Source organism: Ciona robusta, chromosome 11 (genome assembly GCF_009617815.1).
Source record: "Ciona robusta chromosome 11, ASM961781v2".
Lineage (NCBI taxonomy): Eukaryota > Metazoa > Chordata > Ascidiacea > Phlebobranchia > Cionidae > Ciona > Ciona robusta.
The window spans coordinates 1,913,194-1,933,334 of NC_143245.1; the positions used below are offsets into that span (position 1 = coordinate 1,913,194).

Here is a 20,141-nt window from a genome sequence, read left to right on the forward strand (position 1 = left end):
TAGGTCAAGTTCTCGCGCATTTTTGTACCATTTCGAAATCAGAGATTGAAGAGGTGAGTGCGTTGTGTATTTTTAATTTTGTATCCTAATTAATCACGAGTTATATTTTAGGTTTTATATTTAGTTTATGGTGAGAAGTTAAAATATTGCTTTAAAATAGAAAGGGTGACATTTGTTTACTTGACAGTTGGTTTATATTTTTTTATTAACGTTGTATAGTTAACCCTCGTGGCAAGAAGGCACAATGCGGTGATGGGTTATGCACAACGTGTCTCTTGCATAAATGTTAGGCGTGTATTAAATATATGTTATCATTACTGCGTCTTTTGTCAAGTTGGTTTAATTGTGAATTCTGTAGTTCTGTTACGTTTAAACACGTATTTAAATGCAACCATGTTTTCAAAAAGTGGGCGGACTATTTAATATGTTCTTGCCAGTAACTATAACCAGACCTATATAGCAGAACAGAATTGGTAGATTACAGTCATAAAAATTAAAAATACTGATAGGTCTTCCCGTTTTTATTTTATTTGAATATTTGTTTTAACTTTCCTTATGTCGATTTGGCGGTCATTAAGAATTTGGTGCTTCTATGTAGCCGTAGGTACTAGTAAACCTCTCTTACCAATAACCATTTTTTACTAAGCTTCCCACCAGCCCAATATGTAACAGACCAGAGGATTTTTCATTAGTGTCTATTAATCCACTAAACGCTAAACCGTACCCCAAACTTTGCTTAGTATTTTATCTTTTTTATTCTATTAACAGGTAAACTTTGAAGAGTTACGTCATAAAGCATCATACTTGAAGAATCCACTTTGATCACAGCATGGAGGAGAAACAATCTCGTGCCAGAGGTCGAGCAAGAGGAAGGGGACGCGTTCCACCACTTGAAGGTGAAGTTTTGAATAAATAGCTTTAATGATGTTAGTACTTTTTTTTACTTCTGAAGTTGCCTATATACATGATTTATGACTAGGCCAACTAGTATTGTAAAAACTGATCCTAGAAGTTTAATTGTACTACTCTTATCAGGTGGTGATGGTTCAAGACCGCCACCCCCCCGTACAGTAGGAGCTGAAGCAAAGGTTGCACCAAGACCTGGCATCCATGGTGAACCAGCTTCGATAGCTGCACCAGGAAGAGGTGTTCAAAGGGGAGCTATGCGGACTAAAGAATCTTCTGGTAAGTAAGATCTTCCTAATATATTTCTGGCAAAGTGACAGGCTTTAACATCTAGTGACAATTGTCTTGGGGTCTAAGAGTTTGATTGCGGCACTTACCAGGTAGAATAGAAGTGTTCTTATTTCAGTATCTGCCATGGTTGGTACAATATGTATTCAATTGAAAGAGATTTTTTGGCAAACGATGTTTACTATCTAAACATTTTTAATTTAAATAAAAGTGTATTTGGCATTTAACTTTGAAATTTCTGGTTGAAGAAGATAGGAACCATTAAAATGCAAGATATATTAAAACAAATAAAATATACAAACATGTATACAACAAAAACAAAACTACTAGTGTTCCTGAGCTCTTGAAGTTAGTGGGTGACCTATGAGGCTATTATATTCTGTTCAAACAAGAATCAACATACTTGATGCTTTACTTATTTACCCTTGTGTGCCCGTGCAACAACAGTCGTCATGTGTGCTACACAGATGTTCTGTTTTATACACCACATGCCTGCTTTGCTGCTTACATTTACCTGTCTAAATATGTCAATTTGTGGGTTAAAATTTGGAAAACCCATACCCAAGCCCACTGTGTCTGTGTTGGTGCAAAATTTGCGTTCCATGTCCTGCCAAGGAACATACAAAGTGACACGTCCACAATGGTAGCAGCCTCCTACTTTTCTGGGCTAAAGGCGATTGGCTAACCACCCATGGCACTGCCCAGAAACTCTAATTGCAACTTTTCATTGCAAACAATCTATAACTTTCATTCAGTTTTATTTGTTATAAATTATTCTTCAATGCATAAAATGGGAAAGTCTGTAAGATTGCAGCAAAGGCGAGTATAGAGTTTTGTAAGTTGTTGTAGAACGCAGACATATAAGGGAATGTGGAACAAGACTTGCTTTATATTGAAACACAGCCAGTGCAGCAAAGTAATGTAGCTATAAATAAAAGTGTATGAAGCACCAGCCAGTATAGAATTGTATTGGGGTAGCACATTGTATAACCAATTGATTTTATTGCCAACCTAAAGGTGACTGTACACAGTATCCGGCGTGCGAAGTCGTATACAAACCTATGTCCAATTCCGCATGCGGCAGCGAAATCCGGACAAAACGGACGAATTCCGGATACTGTGTACAGCCACCTCAAGTGTGTTGGTATGACCTAAACGCCGTGTAACGATAGCCACGTAATCCATTTTAATAAAGGATCGTATCCAATTCACGTGCGTATTTAAATCCGATCTATTGAATAACTCTATGCATGCGGTCGATTAAGGTTACAACGATCACTTATTACCGTTAATTCCAAGCATTATTTCAAAGCAAAAAGGAGCTAATCCAGATTAACGTACGAGACCAATGATTTGCTTTTATTCACTTCCGCATGAAATGCATTCATTCGAACCTTATATTGCGCAATACAGAACGATTTCACCATCGCAGAATTGCGACATTGCTGACGTCCAGATTGCGACCGGATGCTGGTTAAACTTTCGAATTTGTTTAAAGCTTACGTGATTCGATAGACAGTGTAGTAATTACCGCGCGTTGCGACATTATGTTATTTCGAAATCGTAACGTCCTTGAAAAGTTTTTTGTTGTCTGTTTACGTCGCGCCCGACGAAAAAAATATGAACGTCTATTAAAAGCGTTTGCACTGTATGGTACGATGAGTTCACGCGATTACAGTAATCACTTCAGCTTGCGAAGCATCCCTTCCTTAAGGATTAACCGAATCCCGTGACTGATAATACACGCGCGACCGTTCACATCCACTTTTATTAGGTCATGTTATGACCCGACCGATTAGTGCTTGATATTAAAACGTGCGAAAAAGGCAGCACGTTCATAAGCGCTATTAAATGCCAAGCCTGAACAGGTTTATTGAACAGTCTTGTGTTACATTGCTGCATACTACACCATGGCTATGTGTGCGAGTGTTTTGTTATCTAATATAACACTGTTTCTAAACATAAGGTTTGTATATTGTTAAGAATTCATGCATACTTAAATGTTTTAGTTGGAAGATTGTTATCATATCTATAATGAAGAATATCTCAGTTGTTAGTTATTTAGGAAGAATATCTCAGTTTTTTTGAAGGAGCCTTTGTACATTGCATTGTTGCACAGTTAGTTTGTAGCAGGGTGTTGGGGTAATGGGCCAACTTGGCCTACATCTTTGATCCATAGCATAGAGTAAACCTAGCTCATGAATAGAAAAAGATTGGGGCCGTTGGTAGCTTGGTAATACTCGTACTTTAATGTTTATTTGAATGAAGAATAGTAGGGTCTGTGAAATTTACAGCGAGTTTTTTGTTTGGATTACTTTACCCTCCACAATCTATCACAACATTTCTGTGTAAACATTAATAGTTACTACCCCTCCATAAGTCCATAACATGTCACCTTTCCACAGCAACGGGAGAAGTGGTTCGTTCAATGGAGGCAATGTCGCTACAGAAGCGAGAAGTCCCGATGATTGGAAGACGAAGCAATTACGATCCATCAATGTTCGATCCAAGGACGAGACCAGATCACATTGTTAGCAAGCAAGGTGTGTTTAACTTGAATCAAGGTTTCGTTTTACTGTAGAATTCATCTTAAATGCAATTCATACCCCTAATCTATTACATAATCTTTAACATTACAGAGGATTCTTCATCAATTCAAAGGTGTCTTTACTAGGACAGTGTTTAATTTAGTTGTGTTCAGTTAATGGATGAATTGGTTAAGAAGGAGTAGGCCTTTTTCAAACTAAGCCAAGTATTGGCTGCACATTTCTACCCAAAGTATTGAAATTCAAAAAAGCTTCCTTAAACTATATAATGCATCGTGTATTGCAGGGGTTGGTGGTCAACCTATTAATCTTCAATCCAACTTTTTCCCATTGAGTTGCACAAGGCAGTGGTGTCTGTACCAGTATAGGTAAGGATGCTCAACAAATATGAATGAACTTAAATTTTTCTTTGCCGGTGAGGTATTTACTTTGATTAAACTGACAAGAGTAGACTTATGGTTTTAAAAAAACAATGAAAATAGTTTACAAATATATTTTCCACGTTAACGTAACTCAGTAGTTCGGTATTGTAAGAGAAGAATACCAGGTTTTATGCTGATACCATTGGCGTATGTGTCCGAGGGCAAGACACTTGACGAACATTTCTTTTGAGCCAAACTGTAGGACTTCACCTATGGTAGAATAGAACAAGCATGCACTAAATTATCATCGCATCAACATTATTATCATTGCTTTCTCCATCATAGAGTTGACTATGCACCTGAGGTCGACCACAGAGGAGCAAGGAAAGGAATGTTAAAAGATCATGAAGGCATCATTGGGAATGTCTTCATGTTTGATGGAACAATGTTGTTTACAACCAAGAAGTTGCCGGATAAGGTTGGTCGTGATTTACATTTATGTTCCTTTTAATTTTTATAGATACAGTAACTTGGTTTCCAATGGTAAACTAAAAAAAAATTATTGCAAAACCTAATTGAATCTCAAAATGTACTGTCCGGAGCAGTTTAACTAAATGATCCCTTTCCTTACTGCAGATGTCAAATACCATTATTTGACAGTTAATAATCACAACAGTTTCTGGTATTCATCCCTATGTAACAGTGAAAATTTAAAAGTAAAACCTAATCTTCAGTTACTACCTACTTAACTTTTTAGTGTTTATAATTATAACTTGTAACAGAATGTATTTATTTGAAGGAAACAGTGGTTTACTCAAAGCGTCGAACGGATGGAAGCAATGTACAGCTTACGATCGCATTAACTAACGAGCTTCCACCCAGTTCCCCCATCTCCATACAAATATACAACATTCTATTCAGATGGTAAATATGCTGTTGTTTATAGTCTATGATGTGTTTGTGTATTTTACCTAAAAATCGCAAGGATTTGAAAGAGTAATGGTACCAATGCAAGATATATTTTTCTTTACATTCTAAGCCTAAGGTAAAGCTTTACCAATGAATAAAATTTGTTAATTATTGCACAAAGCGGCCAAACTTTTTAAAACGCAGGGATACTTTGACAAGACAATAGACATACAAACAAATTGCATCATAATGTTTGTAACAATTACTTATTAATGCAGTGTAGAAAATTCCAGCGCAATCTTGCCCACCCCCAGGCCCAGCCTAACCAAGAAGCAGTATTTAGAAAATTCTGTTTTTCATGATTGAACAATGTTTTGTGTTCAGGGTTCTTGATAAGATAGGCATGAAGCAAGTTGGAAGGAACTTCTACAATCCTTCCATGTCATTCACCGTGGAATGCCAGAGGGTCAACTTTGAACTATGGCCAGGATTCATCACAAGTATTCTGCAGTATGAGAAGAGTGTATTGTTATGTGCTGAGGTTTCCCATAAGGTGAGTAAAGACTTGAATTTCAGTGAATTTTATTTTACCTGATAATCTTCTAGCTGTTATGTGTGACAATGGATTAACATCCTGTTTAAGATTGACTTTTGTATTTACCGTAATGAAAGCTATTCTATTAGCATGCTAAAATAATTGTATGCAAGTAATTTGAAAGAGAACTCTTAAATTTTACTAGATTTGCCAGCAACACATGTTGATTTGAAACTGTAAATCAGTGGTTTATAAACAGTTTAGCTGTGTTCATTTTGCTTTAGCATAAACAATTTCTTAGAATACCTTGTGTAATTCCACTGGAAAAAAGAATACCTTGTGTAATTCCACTGGAGAACATAACATTAACGAAACTGTTTCCTTACAACTGAATCTGTGTGAAGTTAAAATTACAGATATGAGTTCAATTTATGTTTTAGTTGATGCGGAAAGATTCGGTGCTGGATATCTTACGGCAGATGTATGGGGACTGTAGGCAACGTGGAAGAGATTTTAAACAAGAGATGGAAAAATTCTTGGTGGGACAAATTGTACTGACAAGGTGGGGCCTAACATAACATAGTTTGTTTATGTTTCATTGACAGTCTGCAGAAGGCTTTTGCGACGACTGCCATTACAGAAGGGTTTTGTTTATAATGTGTTATGTGTAGGTTTTGGTCTATGGCTGCTTAAAGCTTTTTGTTTTCTCTCTGCATGTTTTAAATTGGTGCATAACAGAGTGTATATTTATTTAATAATTTGTTCAAGCCACTGTTCTGTTGAAATTAACGGTCAATGGGAAATCTAGACTTTGAAACATTTGACATGGTTTGGGGTTTTAATTCTCTTGACAGCATCCGGTTTTGTATTACATAACATATAATATTGTGCATTGAAAAACATACTGCATATCTTGTAAAGAATTGTCTCAATTTGTTAAACTTAATCAACCATGTTTTATCACATTGGCTTAACAATGGTTAGGTCATTACATCACAAAGCACATTATTGCGTAATCCTCTTAGCCTGATTGCTCATAGGAAATGAATTTAATCTCCTCAGAAACATTATCACGTGATTGTTTTTTATTGTGATGAAACATATGGGGATTATGACTAAGTGTTATTAATGGTTCAAAGCATTGTGCTATATAGTAGTTGATGCTTGAGAATTAACAAAGAGTTTGTCTAAATGTCTAAAGGTTAAAAACATTGCTTAATGGTCTCCAGATACAACAATAAGACATACCGCATAGATGGGATTGAATGGAACTTGAATGTTAATATGAAGTTCGAGCGAAAATCTGGTTCCGTCTCGTATGTGGATTATTATAAAGAGGTTAGTTGGTTGCAATGTGTTGAATTTTTTACTTTCATTCTATGTGGGTTTGGTCCTATGGCAAGGCTTGGCAATGGTGCTGGGTTTAGGGCCAAAGTTTGCCTATTAACCCACTTCTTTGCTTAGAATTGCCAAAGGGCCTGCAACTTTGTTTTACTCAAATGGTTAGCAATTGCTAATCCATGAAGCTACAAGTGTAGTAACTCCCAAGTGGGTCTGTTGTGTATAAATTAGAACAGCTGTGTTAAAACAAATGTTGTAGTTCGCCACTCGAAGATATATCAACCTTCCATTTAAACATTTCACTTCCACCCAGCAATACAACATCGTGATCCGAGATACAAACCAACCTTTGCTTCTATCTCGTCCCAAACAATCAGAGATTCGCAAAGGTGGATTGGAGGTGGTTCATCTTGTGCCCGAGTTATGTACAGTGACAGGGCTTACTGATGAGGTGGGTGTTATGGCTTTAATAATATTTATACTGGCACTGTGTCAAAGTGGTTAGCGCCTGCCTGTAGTCAAGACCTTATGGGTTCAAGGCTGCTTGCTGTTACCATTGTGGGCATATGTGTTCTTGAGCAAGACACTTAACTGGAATTACTCTTATCCATAAGGTGTATAAAACCAATCACCTGTGTTACAGAGTGTCGTTGCCCCTCCACATGCAGATAATCAAATTATTCATTTGTTGATGAAAAAGAACCTAGAGATATTTTGTTTATTTCAACTTTTTTCTTTGATAAAAAATTGTAGCAATGCCCAAGTACCTATTGCATGCTTAACTATAATGCATTAAACAATATAGAAAAAAAAAAACATTTAAAAACTATTTATTTAGCTGCGAGCTGACTTTAATACCATGAAGAGGTTGGCAGTCTACACAAAACAAGGACCTACCAAGAGAAAACAAGCGCTGAAAAGCTTTATACAACGAATCACCACGTATGTTAAGCATTATATCATTATTGAAATTGAACAAATCATGTTAATTTTAAATGCAAGACATAAACCTAATTTTATACATTGGGTTATTTTGATATAGAAAAGGTATTTCCATTTGCACACTTTGCACACACATTGTCCTTTAACAAATAAAGATAAGTATGGCTGACATTTGGACAAATCATTAGCAACCACTAAAGTTGGAGCAATTGCCGTTAAGTGTTTCTCCCACGAGCACGCACACCCACAATGGTTGCAGCATCACTTTGAACCTGTAACTTCTATGGTATCAAACAGAAGTGTTAACAACTCATATGCGACCTAAATCTTTATATAGTTTCTCTCAAACAAATATTGTACCTGTATATTGTACCGGTATATTTAAAGTATCATCTGCCATAGTTTACCTAACACCTTATACTTCCCAAAGCAACACTGAGGTTGAAAAGAGATTTGCAGAGTGGGGGCTTAGATTTGAGGATCGACTCTTGGATTTAAAGGGAAGAGTTCTTGACTCTGAAACCATAATGTTTGGTGATGTAAGTCTACTTAGTAATAATAAAGTTTAAACAATGGTTTGTGGTGGCTACATGATGGCCAAGTCATGTCATAGTATTACCCTTTTGTACCACTAAAAATACTGCTACCTATTTTGCCTATGAATTCGTTACAATGTATCATTGGTTCATCTTGCTGATAAATGGTGTTAGCCAACCGTTCGTGTGTTGTGACCCTCTTTTAGAAACCCGGATCAGTGATCACCCATTGTTGTTTTAACACAGTTATATATTTTTAGTTTTCTGATCCTGATCAAATCTTACTCTAATGAATTAAATATACTTGGTAGCGTTGGTAGCCAAAGTTAAATATTAGGGATGTGCCGAGCCGAGCCCAAACTCAAAAGCTCGTGCCCGAGCGTCTCCTTTTTTGACGCTCGGCGCTCGGCTGAAATCTGGGCCGAGCCTCATATGCTATTGCTATAATGTTGCACGCGAGAGAAAAATATTACTATACTGAAAATACTGAAAATGAAAAAAAGTGAAGCTACTAAGAGAAGATAACGAGAACAGTCAGCGTAGCTTCCTTTTTAATTACTTTTCGTTCGTTGTGAATTTGCTCTTTCGCAAGTAACGAATCGCAACGTTAGTGAAATTGCCCGTATGGAATTACAGCCGGTGTCAAATTACACGAGCGCGCAATGTTCCTGTATCTGATTTTAAATAAAAAGCTAATAACTCTTAAACTTTTTTATAATGAAATAAATGAACTGCTGCAACCATGGGGGCTGTTTTTTTGTAATGACAGATCCCATTTCCGCAAACACGCACCCAGACAGAAAGTGTTAAAACAGGCGTTGCATTCAATATTACTTTCTTTCGCTGGGAATTGGAACATGCTTCATTTAATTGTTACGTCACTTGTCCTATAACAACATAACTATAAATTATGACGTTTCATAATATAACAATCGGGAAGAATGTTCCCACTTCCAACCAACCACAAGTTCGAAACCTCGTGTATGAGCGTCACATTTTTACGCTCTGCGCCGGTGTAGGATATAAAGGAAGACGCATGCGGTAGAATACATTCTACACCTAACAAACGAAGCAATCGTTGTGAACTTATTCTCGTGAATAATGACGTAATGAAACTCCGGTTCTCGTGCGGTGCCATCAAACGATGTTTTTTGGCCTCTGTCCAAGCTCGACCAGGACGATACTATGTAATATCATATTGCAATCTCTGTTGGTTCCAATTTACTGATATCGTCGCTCTTCGCTTTTATATTTGTATCAATTAAAATTTACATAATCGCGATTTACCTGCATTTAAACTAATCATTAGAAACAAAAATTATACACAAACTACAGATCGTATGGAAGCTAATAAAACACGATTGTTTTATAACAATCTCGTTTGTAATGTAACAATCGTAATGGTTTATTAAAGTTATTCTGGCGTAAATAATCGTTAGATTATCCACGATGGACATGCGTAAAACTTACACCAATGTTTCATTTATTAAAAAGACGTTTCTAATTAAGTATAAATAATGTAATATTGGTCCTAATTTACCGCATAAAGTAGAATAAAAAGATTAGTGTGCAAAACCAATATCTAAAGCGTTTATTTCGCTTTAGAGATAACGTTGTTTTTTATCTGTATGACAGACCCCTTTTGAACGCGCTAGTTGCACCACTGGCTGCAAAAGTTATAAATACTTTTTAATTAAATTTTTTTATTGGAAATTACGAAACGAGACGTCTTTTTAACCGCAAACCACGTGCTCTGTAATATTTAAATTAGCGACGCTTTTCGACTGAATATGAACGCGTTCCCGTACGCTTTTCTCCTTGATGATGACGTCATAGGTGCTCGGGCTCGGGCTCGGGCCGAGCTTTTCGTTGAAGCTCGGCGCTCGGCGAACCCGAGCTTTTACAACTTCAGCACATCCCTACTAAATATTACTGTTTAATACCTAGTGTGTTGTTTACAGAATAAGCAAGCACAGAGTAGAGATGCATCTTGGGATCAAGAGTTCCGAAGACAGAGACTACTTAAGTGTATTGATCTTCAGGAGTGGGCCATCCTGTTTTGCTCCAGAGATAAAAGATGTGCGGAGGATTTTGTAGAGAAGTTGTTAAAAGTGGGTTTTCATTATGTGTGTTGATTTTTTATTCCATATAGATTGGTTCCTACAATACCACAACAAAAACAGAGGTAACTTTGAACCAGTTTTTTACCTTTGGAAAACTTTACCTGTAGCTTTTGTTTAGGAGTTCTCTAAATCCTAATGCCTATGTTAAACTGCTGCATCCATTAGATTCCTTTCCTAAATCTCTCTAAAACTGGTGTTCCTCCATTCTTCCCATCCTCATCATAGGTATCTCGTAACATGGGATTCCGTGTTGCTCGTCCGACTCCTGTTGAGTTGGAATCGGATCAAATGTTTCAGAAGAGGATCCGGGATGTAATGGGGAGGAATCCGAAGACACAGCTGGTGAGTTAAATCTATAAAACTGAAAAAATGTGGTTTGTAGTCAATAATGGGTTGTAGCACCCATGGTGTTTGGGTAATGTATCATACTAAAAGTATATCATACTTCTGTATCATACTAAATATGCGGTATTAAATAAGTTTTGTTTATTAAATTGAATAACTGTCAAGTGGTTGGTAATAGTACCGGGCATTTTTTTTTATTAGCCAATAATGCTGCAGGAAATTACCGTCGCAATTTCTAAATATGAACCTTTCATGTTTAGATATGTTGTATGATGCCCAGCAGTAGAAAGGACAGATATGAAGGCATCAAGAAAGTTTGTTGTGTGGATATGCCGGTTCCAAGTCAGGTTAGAAAACTTTGCCAAGAAATTGTGTTTTGTTTTATTTATGAAACAAAAACTTTTTTGTTAACAATGGCTTTACCAAATAAAAACATCATTTGATTTAAAAAAGTAAAAAAAAACATAATTTGATTTGTTTGCATAATTTAAAAAAACTTTTGATTTTTTTGCAAACAATACTTTACTAAGTTGTGTGTTTGAGTTATTTATTTATTTAAAATACTTTATTGTTACATAACAATTGCCTTTATGACACAACAGGTTGTATTATCACGCACATTATCCAAACCACAGCGAGTAATGAGCATCGCTACAAAGATTGCAATCCAGATGAATTGTAAGCTTGGTGGTGAGGCATGGGCTGTCAAGATACCGGTATGTTGAACCATTTATTAGTATTTTGTAAGTTAGGGGACTAGTAATAGTAGCTGGTATACAAAAGACTTGAAAAACACTATTAAAAGTTCTTCTCTGTGTTCTTTTTGGAATTTAACTTTCAGGGTTGCCAGTTATAAATTTCACTTGTTTCCAGACGAAAAAAATGTCATTTCTGTAAATTAACTTAGTGTTGCCAGTTTAAAAGTCTCATAATTTCAGTGTTGACCAATATTTATCTTCCAGTTAAAGGAATGTATGATCGTAGGATTCGATACTTACCACGATTCATCACAGAAAGGAAGATCTGTTGGTGGTTTTGTTGCGAGTATTAATTCAACTTACACAAGGTATCTATGTGCTAACCTAAACTATTACTATGTTTTTGGACTTTACTGCTTGTTCAAATTAAAAGTGATAACCACATCAATTTAAAATAGGTTCTGATGACCAAAAACTCTAAAAAGCAAACCTGTCACTTTGGTACAAAATATCTCATGTTCTGTTTATATTCACACCTACCTTACAATTTACAGATGGTACTCGAGTGTTACTTTCCAACATTCAGGAGTTGAATTAATCGATGGATTGAAACGCTGCATGAAAGGTTTGTTACTTTAAACATTTTGTATTAGCATGTTGTAAATGGGTTTTGCTGCTCCGTTGGTTTGGTTGCTTACACCATAACAAAAATGTAGCAGGTTTGATGCGGCAGGTGTATGTGGTCTCATGCAAAACACTTAACGGACATTGCTCCAACCCAGTAGTTTATAACATGAGTTGTGGCACCCTTAGTGTCATAAAGGCTAACTATAATATATATCTCCTGGTTTAAGACTCAATTTGCCTATTGGTCCACCTACACAACCATGTATGGTGTTACTCTTGTGTGGGAAAGTATGGGCAGCTATTAATACAAATATCCCTTGCACTGTTGCACACATTAAACAGTGGCTCCAAATTTCATGTCGTTTTTATCCATAGCGTGTTTTAACAACTGTCGTTTTGCTGTTGATTCCCTTCTTTTAAAAAACATGATCTTCGCTATCTTTTTTGAAGAGATAAACTAAAATTATGTTTTGTTAATTTATATTTTATTTCCAGGAGCATTGCAGAAGTTTCATCAGGTGAATGGAAAACTACCCGCTCGTATTGTCATCTACAGAGATGGGGTCGGTGATGGACAGCTGGCTGTTGTGAAGGACCATGAGATACCACAACTACTTGAATGTCTTAAGATACCACAGTATAAAGGCTTCACGTAAGTTATAAAAGCTGTGTGTATGGGTGTAAGAAGTGGAGAGACCTGTATGTGTGGGTGTAAAAGTGGAAAGTTTTGTTTTGCATGGCATTGCTAAAATGCAGTTATCGCTGTTAGCCGTCAAACATGAGAATATTCTTAATTAATGTGATGAATGCAATGTACTTTGGTATTCCCTGTTTTTATGGGAACATAGCAAAGTAGAAGCTGTTTTGGATGTTCAACTAGGTTGCTAAAACCTGATGTACCCTTTGTGTCAAAAGTTTGTATGACATGCATCCATAACATTATGCCTATGCATCAATCAAACTTACTGTACATTAACAATCTCACCCATATATTTCTAGTCCCAATGTTTCTTTCATCGTGGTTAAGAAGAGGGTTAACGCAAGGTTCTTCGCTGCTGGTCGCGACAGCGAACTAATGAACGCACCTCCTGGCACGATCATCGATGACACGGTCACAAGACCAGAATGGCGAGTGGCAAATTAATATAAACATTTGTAGCTCATAAATTCCTCTAGGAACCCAAACATTATAAGCTTGCCTTGCATTACACTGACTTGTTTAACCCAGGCTTTTCCAACCTTGTTTTACCTGTAACCCTTTTTAATTGCCAGCCATAAAAAAATCTCCCAAAAAATAATCAACTAAAGTTGCTTCGTGGAACCGTAAGCAGGCACAAGGTGTATGAAACAAGACATTCATGTTATAACAACTGTCCTTGTCCCTCCAAATACAAGTTACTTTATTTATTCAACATGGATGCCATAAAACGCACGCCAGGTTAGTGCAATTTGTTGTAGCTTGCTGTTAATTCAAGCTCAATTCAATTGCACTGCTCTGTTACTGCGTACAAACATCTATCATACTTGGTTTATTCAAATATGCATGTTAAACCATGTACAGCGAACATATCATTTGCCAGCTTTTTGCAGCCTATAACTGAATGCTTTTAACTAACTTTACATTAATATTTCTACTCAGGTATGATTTCTTTGTGGTCAGCCAGTCCGTACGAGAAGGCACAGTCAGTCCAACGCATTACAATGTTGTATATGACACATCAACACTCAAACCTGATCACATGCAACGACTCACTTACAAGTTATGTCACCTTTACTATAACTGGCCAGTAAGTATTTGGTTTGTTTTTATAACAATATATTTAACAAGGGGGCACAAGGAGACTCCTGTTATACATAAATTTAGCATTTTAGAAAATGGCTGCTTCAGATGTTATATTGGAGTAGTTGGTCAGTGTAGTGTTACCCCAACACTACAGTACATTGAATATTAACTTTTACCAATATATATTATTCATTAGCTTACTATCTATGTGGTGAAAGTGACAACTGCAGAAATTAGTTAGCAGCAACATTTCACGCCAAATAAAAGCTTTTTTTTATAAAACTGCCGAAAAAAATTTAACCCGATTAGATTTTGATCGGATTTGTTTCATGCCTGAATGTAGCTTTGCCATTTTACTTAGTTACAACAACATTAGATGTGCATGCAAAACACTAAGGTTGCCACAAATTATATTTGGATTTGAGTAAAAAAGTAAAAAATTTGAGTAAAAAAGTAAAATGATCTGCAGGGAACCATTCGTGTACCAGCGCCATGTCTATATGCGCACAAGATAGCATTTCTGGTCGGACAAAGTATTCATGCACCTGTCTCTCCTACTCTAGCCGACAAACTTTACTTTTTGTGAAAAGTAAGATGTCCAAAGCAAAGCATGGAAGTACACAAACTATTTATTGAAAAGAATTTCCCGAAACTATTGATTGTGTCTTATTTCTTAATCATGCCTTCATTTTATTACAAAGGGTTCAAGGCCTTGGTTAAATTTTGGATTTTAATTTCAAGTTTGATTTTATTATGGACAAATTTGATTGATTATGTTTTAAAGCAACATTTGAGTTCCACTTTTACGATATGTTTTCGTTTTAATTTTTTATGTTCTGTGATATTGTTGTGTTTCAAATGTTCTTTTCTTGAAAATTCGTTGCACTATAAACCAATAGTGCTATAGCAGAAGAAATTGTGTTCAGTTTATTTTAACCCAGGGTTTCTCAAACCGTGGGTGGCAATAGAAACTTTGTTTGAACCGAAAGTTGGACACTGGTTTGAAAGACTTCGCTAGTACTAATACTAATCGCTAGTACTTTAATCGCTGAATGGAGCAACTCTCACAGATTGGAATGTAATGGCAGTCGTTAGTCGCTGCACAGACCCGCCGTGCGTGAATAAATAAGTATCATTTATTGAATAAATAAAATTTCGTTTGGTTTACAAATTACCACTGTAATTGTTCCGACAAGAGTTGTGTAAAGTGTAGTGCAGAGGTGTCAGACATTTTAAAACTCCGGTGAAGTCGTGATCAGCTTTGGTGTAAAGGTACAACCGTGTGGCAAGCAACAGGAACAGAAGTAGCAATAACCAGAACAAAAGAGAACATCGGCTGAAAATGAGATCCGTTTGGAGCAGTTTAGTTGCAAGGTTCACTATAACTCCTGTAGACAGCAACCCAATGTTCAGCACATATTTAATGTCTTTAGCGCAGCGTCAGTGGTTTGAAAATAAAAGATTTCGTGCCAAAGTATAAGTTTCTTTTTACAACAAGTCATCGAGTAGGGGCATTTTATTGGTGAACGTTGTGTTAATTGTCAGCCATGCATTAAAAAAACAACCACCCACAGAGTAACAAAGGGTGGTAACCCGTAAGCAAAAACGTGGTGTATAAAACAGAACACGCGTGTTATATAACCTACGTCTCTATAACTATGGTTATAACGACTCGCCCTGCCGCGCGAGAGTATTAGTTTCATTCATAGTTAAATGAATTTAATTTACCAGGTTGCAAATAGCTTGTTGTATGACCATACTTGTGAAATGTTATACCTACCATTTTCAAGCACTTTAGATCCTTCTGGATTTCATTTTGTTGGCGTGCATTTTTTCTTTGCACGTAATATGATGATTACTTTAATGTCGCGCGCATAAAACGCCGTCAATTTATGGCCGGTGGAATCTTTATTTTACTTGAGTGCAGCTGTTTGTGTTGTTGGCAGGTGATAGTTATCAATGTTACAGCTTATTATTTAACTGTTTGTGTTCCTGCATATGTAAGATCGGTAAATTACATTGGAAAAAAAACATTTACTTGAGTAAAGTGGCGACAGTATGCTGTTTTGTTGGACGACATTGGAAGCGCATGTTCCATGCTATATATGGAACTTTGATGTTCAGGTATTTAACTATTATGTTATCTAAACTTAAGTAACTGTTGTATAGCTAAGCAGATTAAACTATTTACTATGTATATATATATAATGTAGGATTGTGGTAAAGTATATGTACGGTGTTCGTATTAAACCTAAGCATTGTAGTTGTTTTATGTGCTGGCTTTGCCCGCAAATCGCAATCAGCGCTTTTCGTTCTCGCCGTCTTCCCTTAGTATTATTACCGCCTGTTTAATACAATATTGCTGTTAACGCATTTAAGTCTGTTTAGGTCCCCGTGCGATCCACAGTCGTGAGGGAAAATACACCGGCAATAAATTAGGTTGTAGTTATATATAGTAGGGTGGAGGAAGATGGGACACTTTTTGACTGTATTTACTCGTCCCATTTAGTAGTGAACAAAAAACATTCAAAGAATTATAAAACCGTATCCTCACGACTCCCATGGACTGGTGTTAACTGTTTAAAACACGATCAGGATATTTGATTATTTTGTGTTAAAGGTGTCCCATCTTCCTCCACCCTACTGTATAAGAGGGCGGGGAAACACGGAACACCTTAAGCACATAATGTTAAAATATCCTGGCTTTAAACAATTTACAACGGTTTATGGGAGTCGTGGAGATACGGTTTTATATAGTTCTGATTTTTTAGTTTACTACCAAATGAACGAGAAAATAGAATGAAAAGGTGTCCCATTTTCCCCACGCTATAATTAAAGTGTTGTTGTTGTGTTTAAATTTTAACAACTTCGCTTCTTTTCTTCGTGCTTATAAATACGCTATTTTACGTTTTTACCTTAAAATACACTTATTTTTTGTTGAACTTGGTCGAAATATATTTTAAAAATATTTCATTTAAAAACTTAAACGGCAGAAATAATATAGATTCACCATATATGTTGTAATTTCACATTAAAAATCATGTCTAAAAAAAGTAAAATAAGAACAAATAAAAACGTATAGTATCAAACAAATCAACGTTGTCGCTAAAAGTTACACACAACCTTACAATTCATTTCTTTCTGTTTTATTTTATACAGTACGTATATAGCTTATTAGTGTGGGGTAAGACGGGAATATGGTTAATACGTAACAACGTAATATTCCATTATGTCACGTGTTTTAGGGTAGCTATGATGCGCTTTTACATAACTGTCTAATAAAATCAATATTTTATTAATCTATTTTACTGCAAAATGGGACGATAAAATAGAATAAAAATCTAGATTATCTTACCCCACCACGCTATATCTGTGTTTCCTCTTACTCCACACTACTTTTTTTGGAAAACTTGTTAATTATCAAACAAACGGAATTGAACCAGTTATTCCGTAGACAACTTTTGGTCGACATCTGTCAGGTCTAACTTTTCAAGATTGATTTTCATCGCTTTGTTGCTGGTTGCAACCGACTTTCGGTACATTTGTGTTTGCTCTTCCGTCGCTTCACTAACGCACGCACAACGCAAGACCTCGCTACGTGCGTCAAAACAACCAACGCATCGGTAACGCTTTCCACGCTGAAGGTAAACAAAGTCAAATTCCTGAAAACATAATCGTTTAGTGAACATAATGTGACGAGAATATATGGGTGAGGTCGTTGTAAGAGGACTTGGGATTAAGGCCATTTTGCCCAGTACCCCGAATGCCCAGACTACTTTTTAATTTTTGAATTAATAATTTTCGTTATCGTGATCGAAAGCAAAATAAGTTATTCTATTCTTTACAAAAGGAAAATATCAAAAGGAAAAAAACGTTATTCTATTATTAACAAATAGAACCATAAGTCAGACATATTGGTAATAGTCACGTATCAAACTGTAAATAAATATGAAATACCGAAGTCTCAAAATACGAGCATTCAACTATTCCCCCTTGGCCGTCTTTCAAGATAAAACTTTTCCCCTGCTGGTTGTTATCCGTCACCTCAGCAGCCACCGTACCTGGTAAAGGGATTGTTACTTTTGTGGTGATGCACTATATTAAAAGAATGTAACTTGCTTTATTCTTGCGTGGCTGGGAAACGACAGGCGTTATAAACAGGGGTGTTCTATTTCAAACACCTCGTATTTTCATATTTTGTGTGTGGCTGATAATACTAACATATATAATGTACGGGAAAAAGAGGAATACCGTTAGCCCATACATTCCATATACTACATAATCGTGTTTCAACAATTAACTGCGCTCTGTTAGAGCCGTGACGCTTTGGTTGTAGAATTCTGTAAATATTCTTTGTTTACTACCAAGTGGGACGATGATAAAGAATGAAATAACACTTGCTTTTCCCACTCTACTACGTGTTATGTATAAAGTGTATGAAACGGGTTGTGTAAAAAAGAACACCCGTGTTGCAACGACTTACGTTTTTCGGCCATGCGAGGATAAAGCAAGTTACATTTAAAGTATAACAAACTGTTTTAAGTAACAAAGTAATAAAATGCATAATTTTTCTTACCAATAATTTCGAACGTGGGCAAGTAATGTTCTTTATAACTTGACCATCTTTTTAAACCATGAACGTTTACTGAGAGAAACACTTTCTTGGGGCTTATTTTCTTTACTTTCCGCATTTCCGTCGCCTCTTCGTTTTCCTTGGCTTTTTGGTCGACTTGTTGTGTGTAATATTGCTGGTTTTGTTGTTCAGTTTGTGGTTTATTTGGAGCTTGGGTTGAAAAACCGTGTTTATTATAATCCTGTCTTGGTGGAGCTTGGTTTTGGTAATCTGTCGGTTGCTCTGTATTTCTTGCTCCATAACCAATCGAGTCGTCGTATAAAGGCACAGACTGTGTCGGTTGCCACTGACTGTTATGTTGTATATATGGGTTTTGGTGTCTAGGGTCATACGTAGCACCTGAGTAGCCATAAGACTGTATAGCAGAAGGGTAATTTTCCTTGGGTATTGGGTAAATGCTGTAACCATCTGACGGATTGTGGCCGTAACTGTCTTGGGCTCCATGTGTGTAACTTTGTGGGTGATATGGTCGCTGTGGCGCTGGTTCGTCTGTGAAGAAATGAATATGTTTTAATTAAAATGGTTTTGTATTGATTCGATTTAGGCGAAATATATATCTTTCATGCTACAGCTGGTTGAACTAGGTTTTCGTCTGTTACGTTTTCGCAGCGCCAATTCACCGCTGATTATATTTTATACTGTTGGTTTTTACTTAGTGAATGCTAGTGTTAGATTAGGATGTCTTTAGTATGGCACATACAAGTACGTTCGTTTAGACCAGTTGGGTAACGTATAACAATTTCGGAACTGTGAACATTGCTGTATTAATTAGACGTGCTACTCTGGTTCACCTGAAGTCATTACAAATTTCCCAATTCACCAATTTGTCCTATTAGGACTTTGTTAAGGCCTGATATTGTTTTTTTTTGCTGTAGACGCATTTAACATGTATAGCCTTAGGATGTTGGATTATTACAGGAAATCTATCAATCATATAGAATATAGATATATACATAATGACCAAACAACATAGAATACTATTACACAATCATTAGTAAATTTGATTAGGTTGAGAAAAAATACAAACAAAAATAATAATAAGTCACATAGTTATTGAAAAAACAGAACACCTGTGTTATAACGACTGTCGTTGCCCCGCCATTATGTGCGAGGATAAATACGTTACACTCATTCATTACCGTCCATACATTTACTTACAATTAGTTTGATGAGCTATTTTCTTTTGTGGTGGTTGGTAGCCCAGTTGCTGTTGGTGTGAGGCTGCACTTTGTTGATGGTAATTTATTGTCGGTTGCGAGGGATCCCCTTTGTTTCGGTGCTGCGTCGGTGGGTGCCATTTTTCATAAGTTGTCTTGTTATTTTGCGCGCTGTTTTTGCTTTGGTTGTAATTTATGTAACCTCCACGGTCACTGTTGGCAGTATTCTGCCTTCTAAATACAGGCACGGTAGGTCTAACTTGGTTTGGATGATGCATGCTAAGTATAGCTACGTTTTAAACTGATTTACAGTGATTTGTAAACGAAATCTGCAAAAAAGCAACACCAAATCTAATAAAAATGACTTCTAAATGTCGCGTTTTTTAGAAGTTTTGGTTTTCCTTATATTC

General features: G+C 36.3%; 2 protein-coding genes across 9 annotated transcripts; one reads left to right on the forward strand and one right to left on the reverse strand.

The window, feature by feature from the left end:
* The first annotated feature begins 35 nt into the window (after positions 1–35).
* On the forward strand, positions 36–15,112 carry LOC149727732 (piwi-like protein 1). 8 transcript variants are annotated; one of them, XR_016386006.1, is made up of 24 exons: positions 36–53; positions 769–896; positions 1,036–1,185; positions 3,600–3,737; positions 4,027–4,108; positions 4,448–4,580; positions 4,902–5,026; positions 5,396–5,564; positions 5,987–6,108; positions 6,776–6,884; positions 7,201–7,338; positions 7,726–7,829; positions 8,260–8,368; positions 10,327–10,476; positions 10,714–10,830; positions 11,094–11,180; positions 11,436–11,549; positions 11,796–11,899; positions 12,086–12,156; positions 12,654–12,810; positions 13,158–13,286; positions 13,798–13,945; positions 14,411–14,946; positions 14,977–15,112. XR_016386006.1 is itself a non-coding variant. In XM_089888118.1 (23 exons), exons 2-23 carry the CDS (start codon positions 830–832, stop codon positions 14,525–14,527), a joined length of 2,640 nt encoding a protein of 879 aa, XP_089744244.1. In that variant the 5' UTR covers positions 36–53; positions 769–829; the 3' UTR covers positions 14,528–15,112. The 8 variants fall into 8 exon arrangements, 7 of the variants coding, with proteins under 7 accessions (XP_089744244.1, XP_089744246.1, XP_089744245.1 ...); XM_089888118.1 differs by having other exon boundaries at positions 14,411–15,112; XM_089888119.1 differs by lacking the exon at positions 36–53 and adding an exon at positions 100–130 and having other exon boundaries at positions 14,411–15,112.
* A 1,765-nt stretch (positions 15,113–16,877) lies between these two features.
* Positions 16,878–20,053, reverse strand: LOC149727733 (uncharacterized). Its single transcript, XM_089888166.1, has 4 exons — positions 19,733–20,053; positions 18,518–19,063; positions 17,899–18,002; positions 16,878–17,603 (listed from the first exon to the last, which is right to left on the reverse strand). The coding sequence occupies exons 1-4, from the start codon at positions 20,007–20,009 to the stop codon at positions 17,385–17,387; spliced, it is 1,146 nt and encodes a 381-aa protein (XP_089744292.1). The 5' UTR covers positions 20,010–20,053; the 3' UTR covers positions 16,878–17,384.
* Between the last annotated feature and the right edge of the window lie 88 nt (positions 20,054–20,141).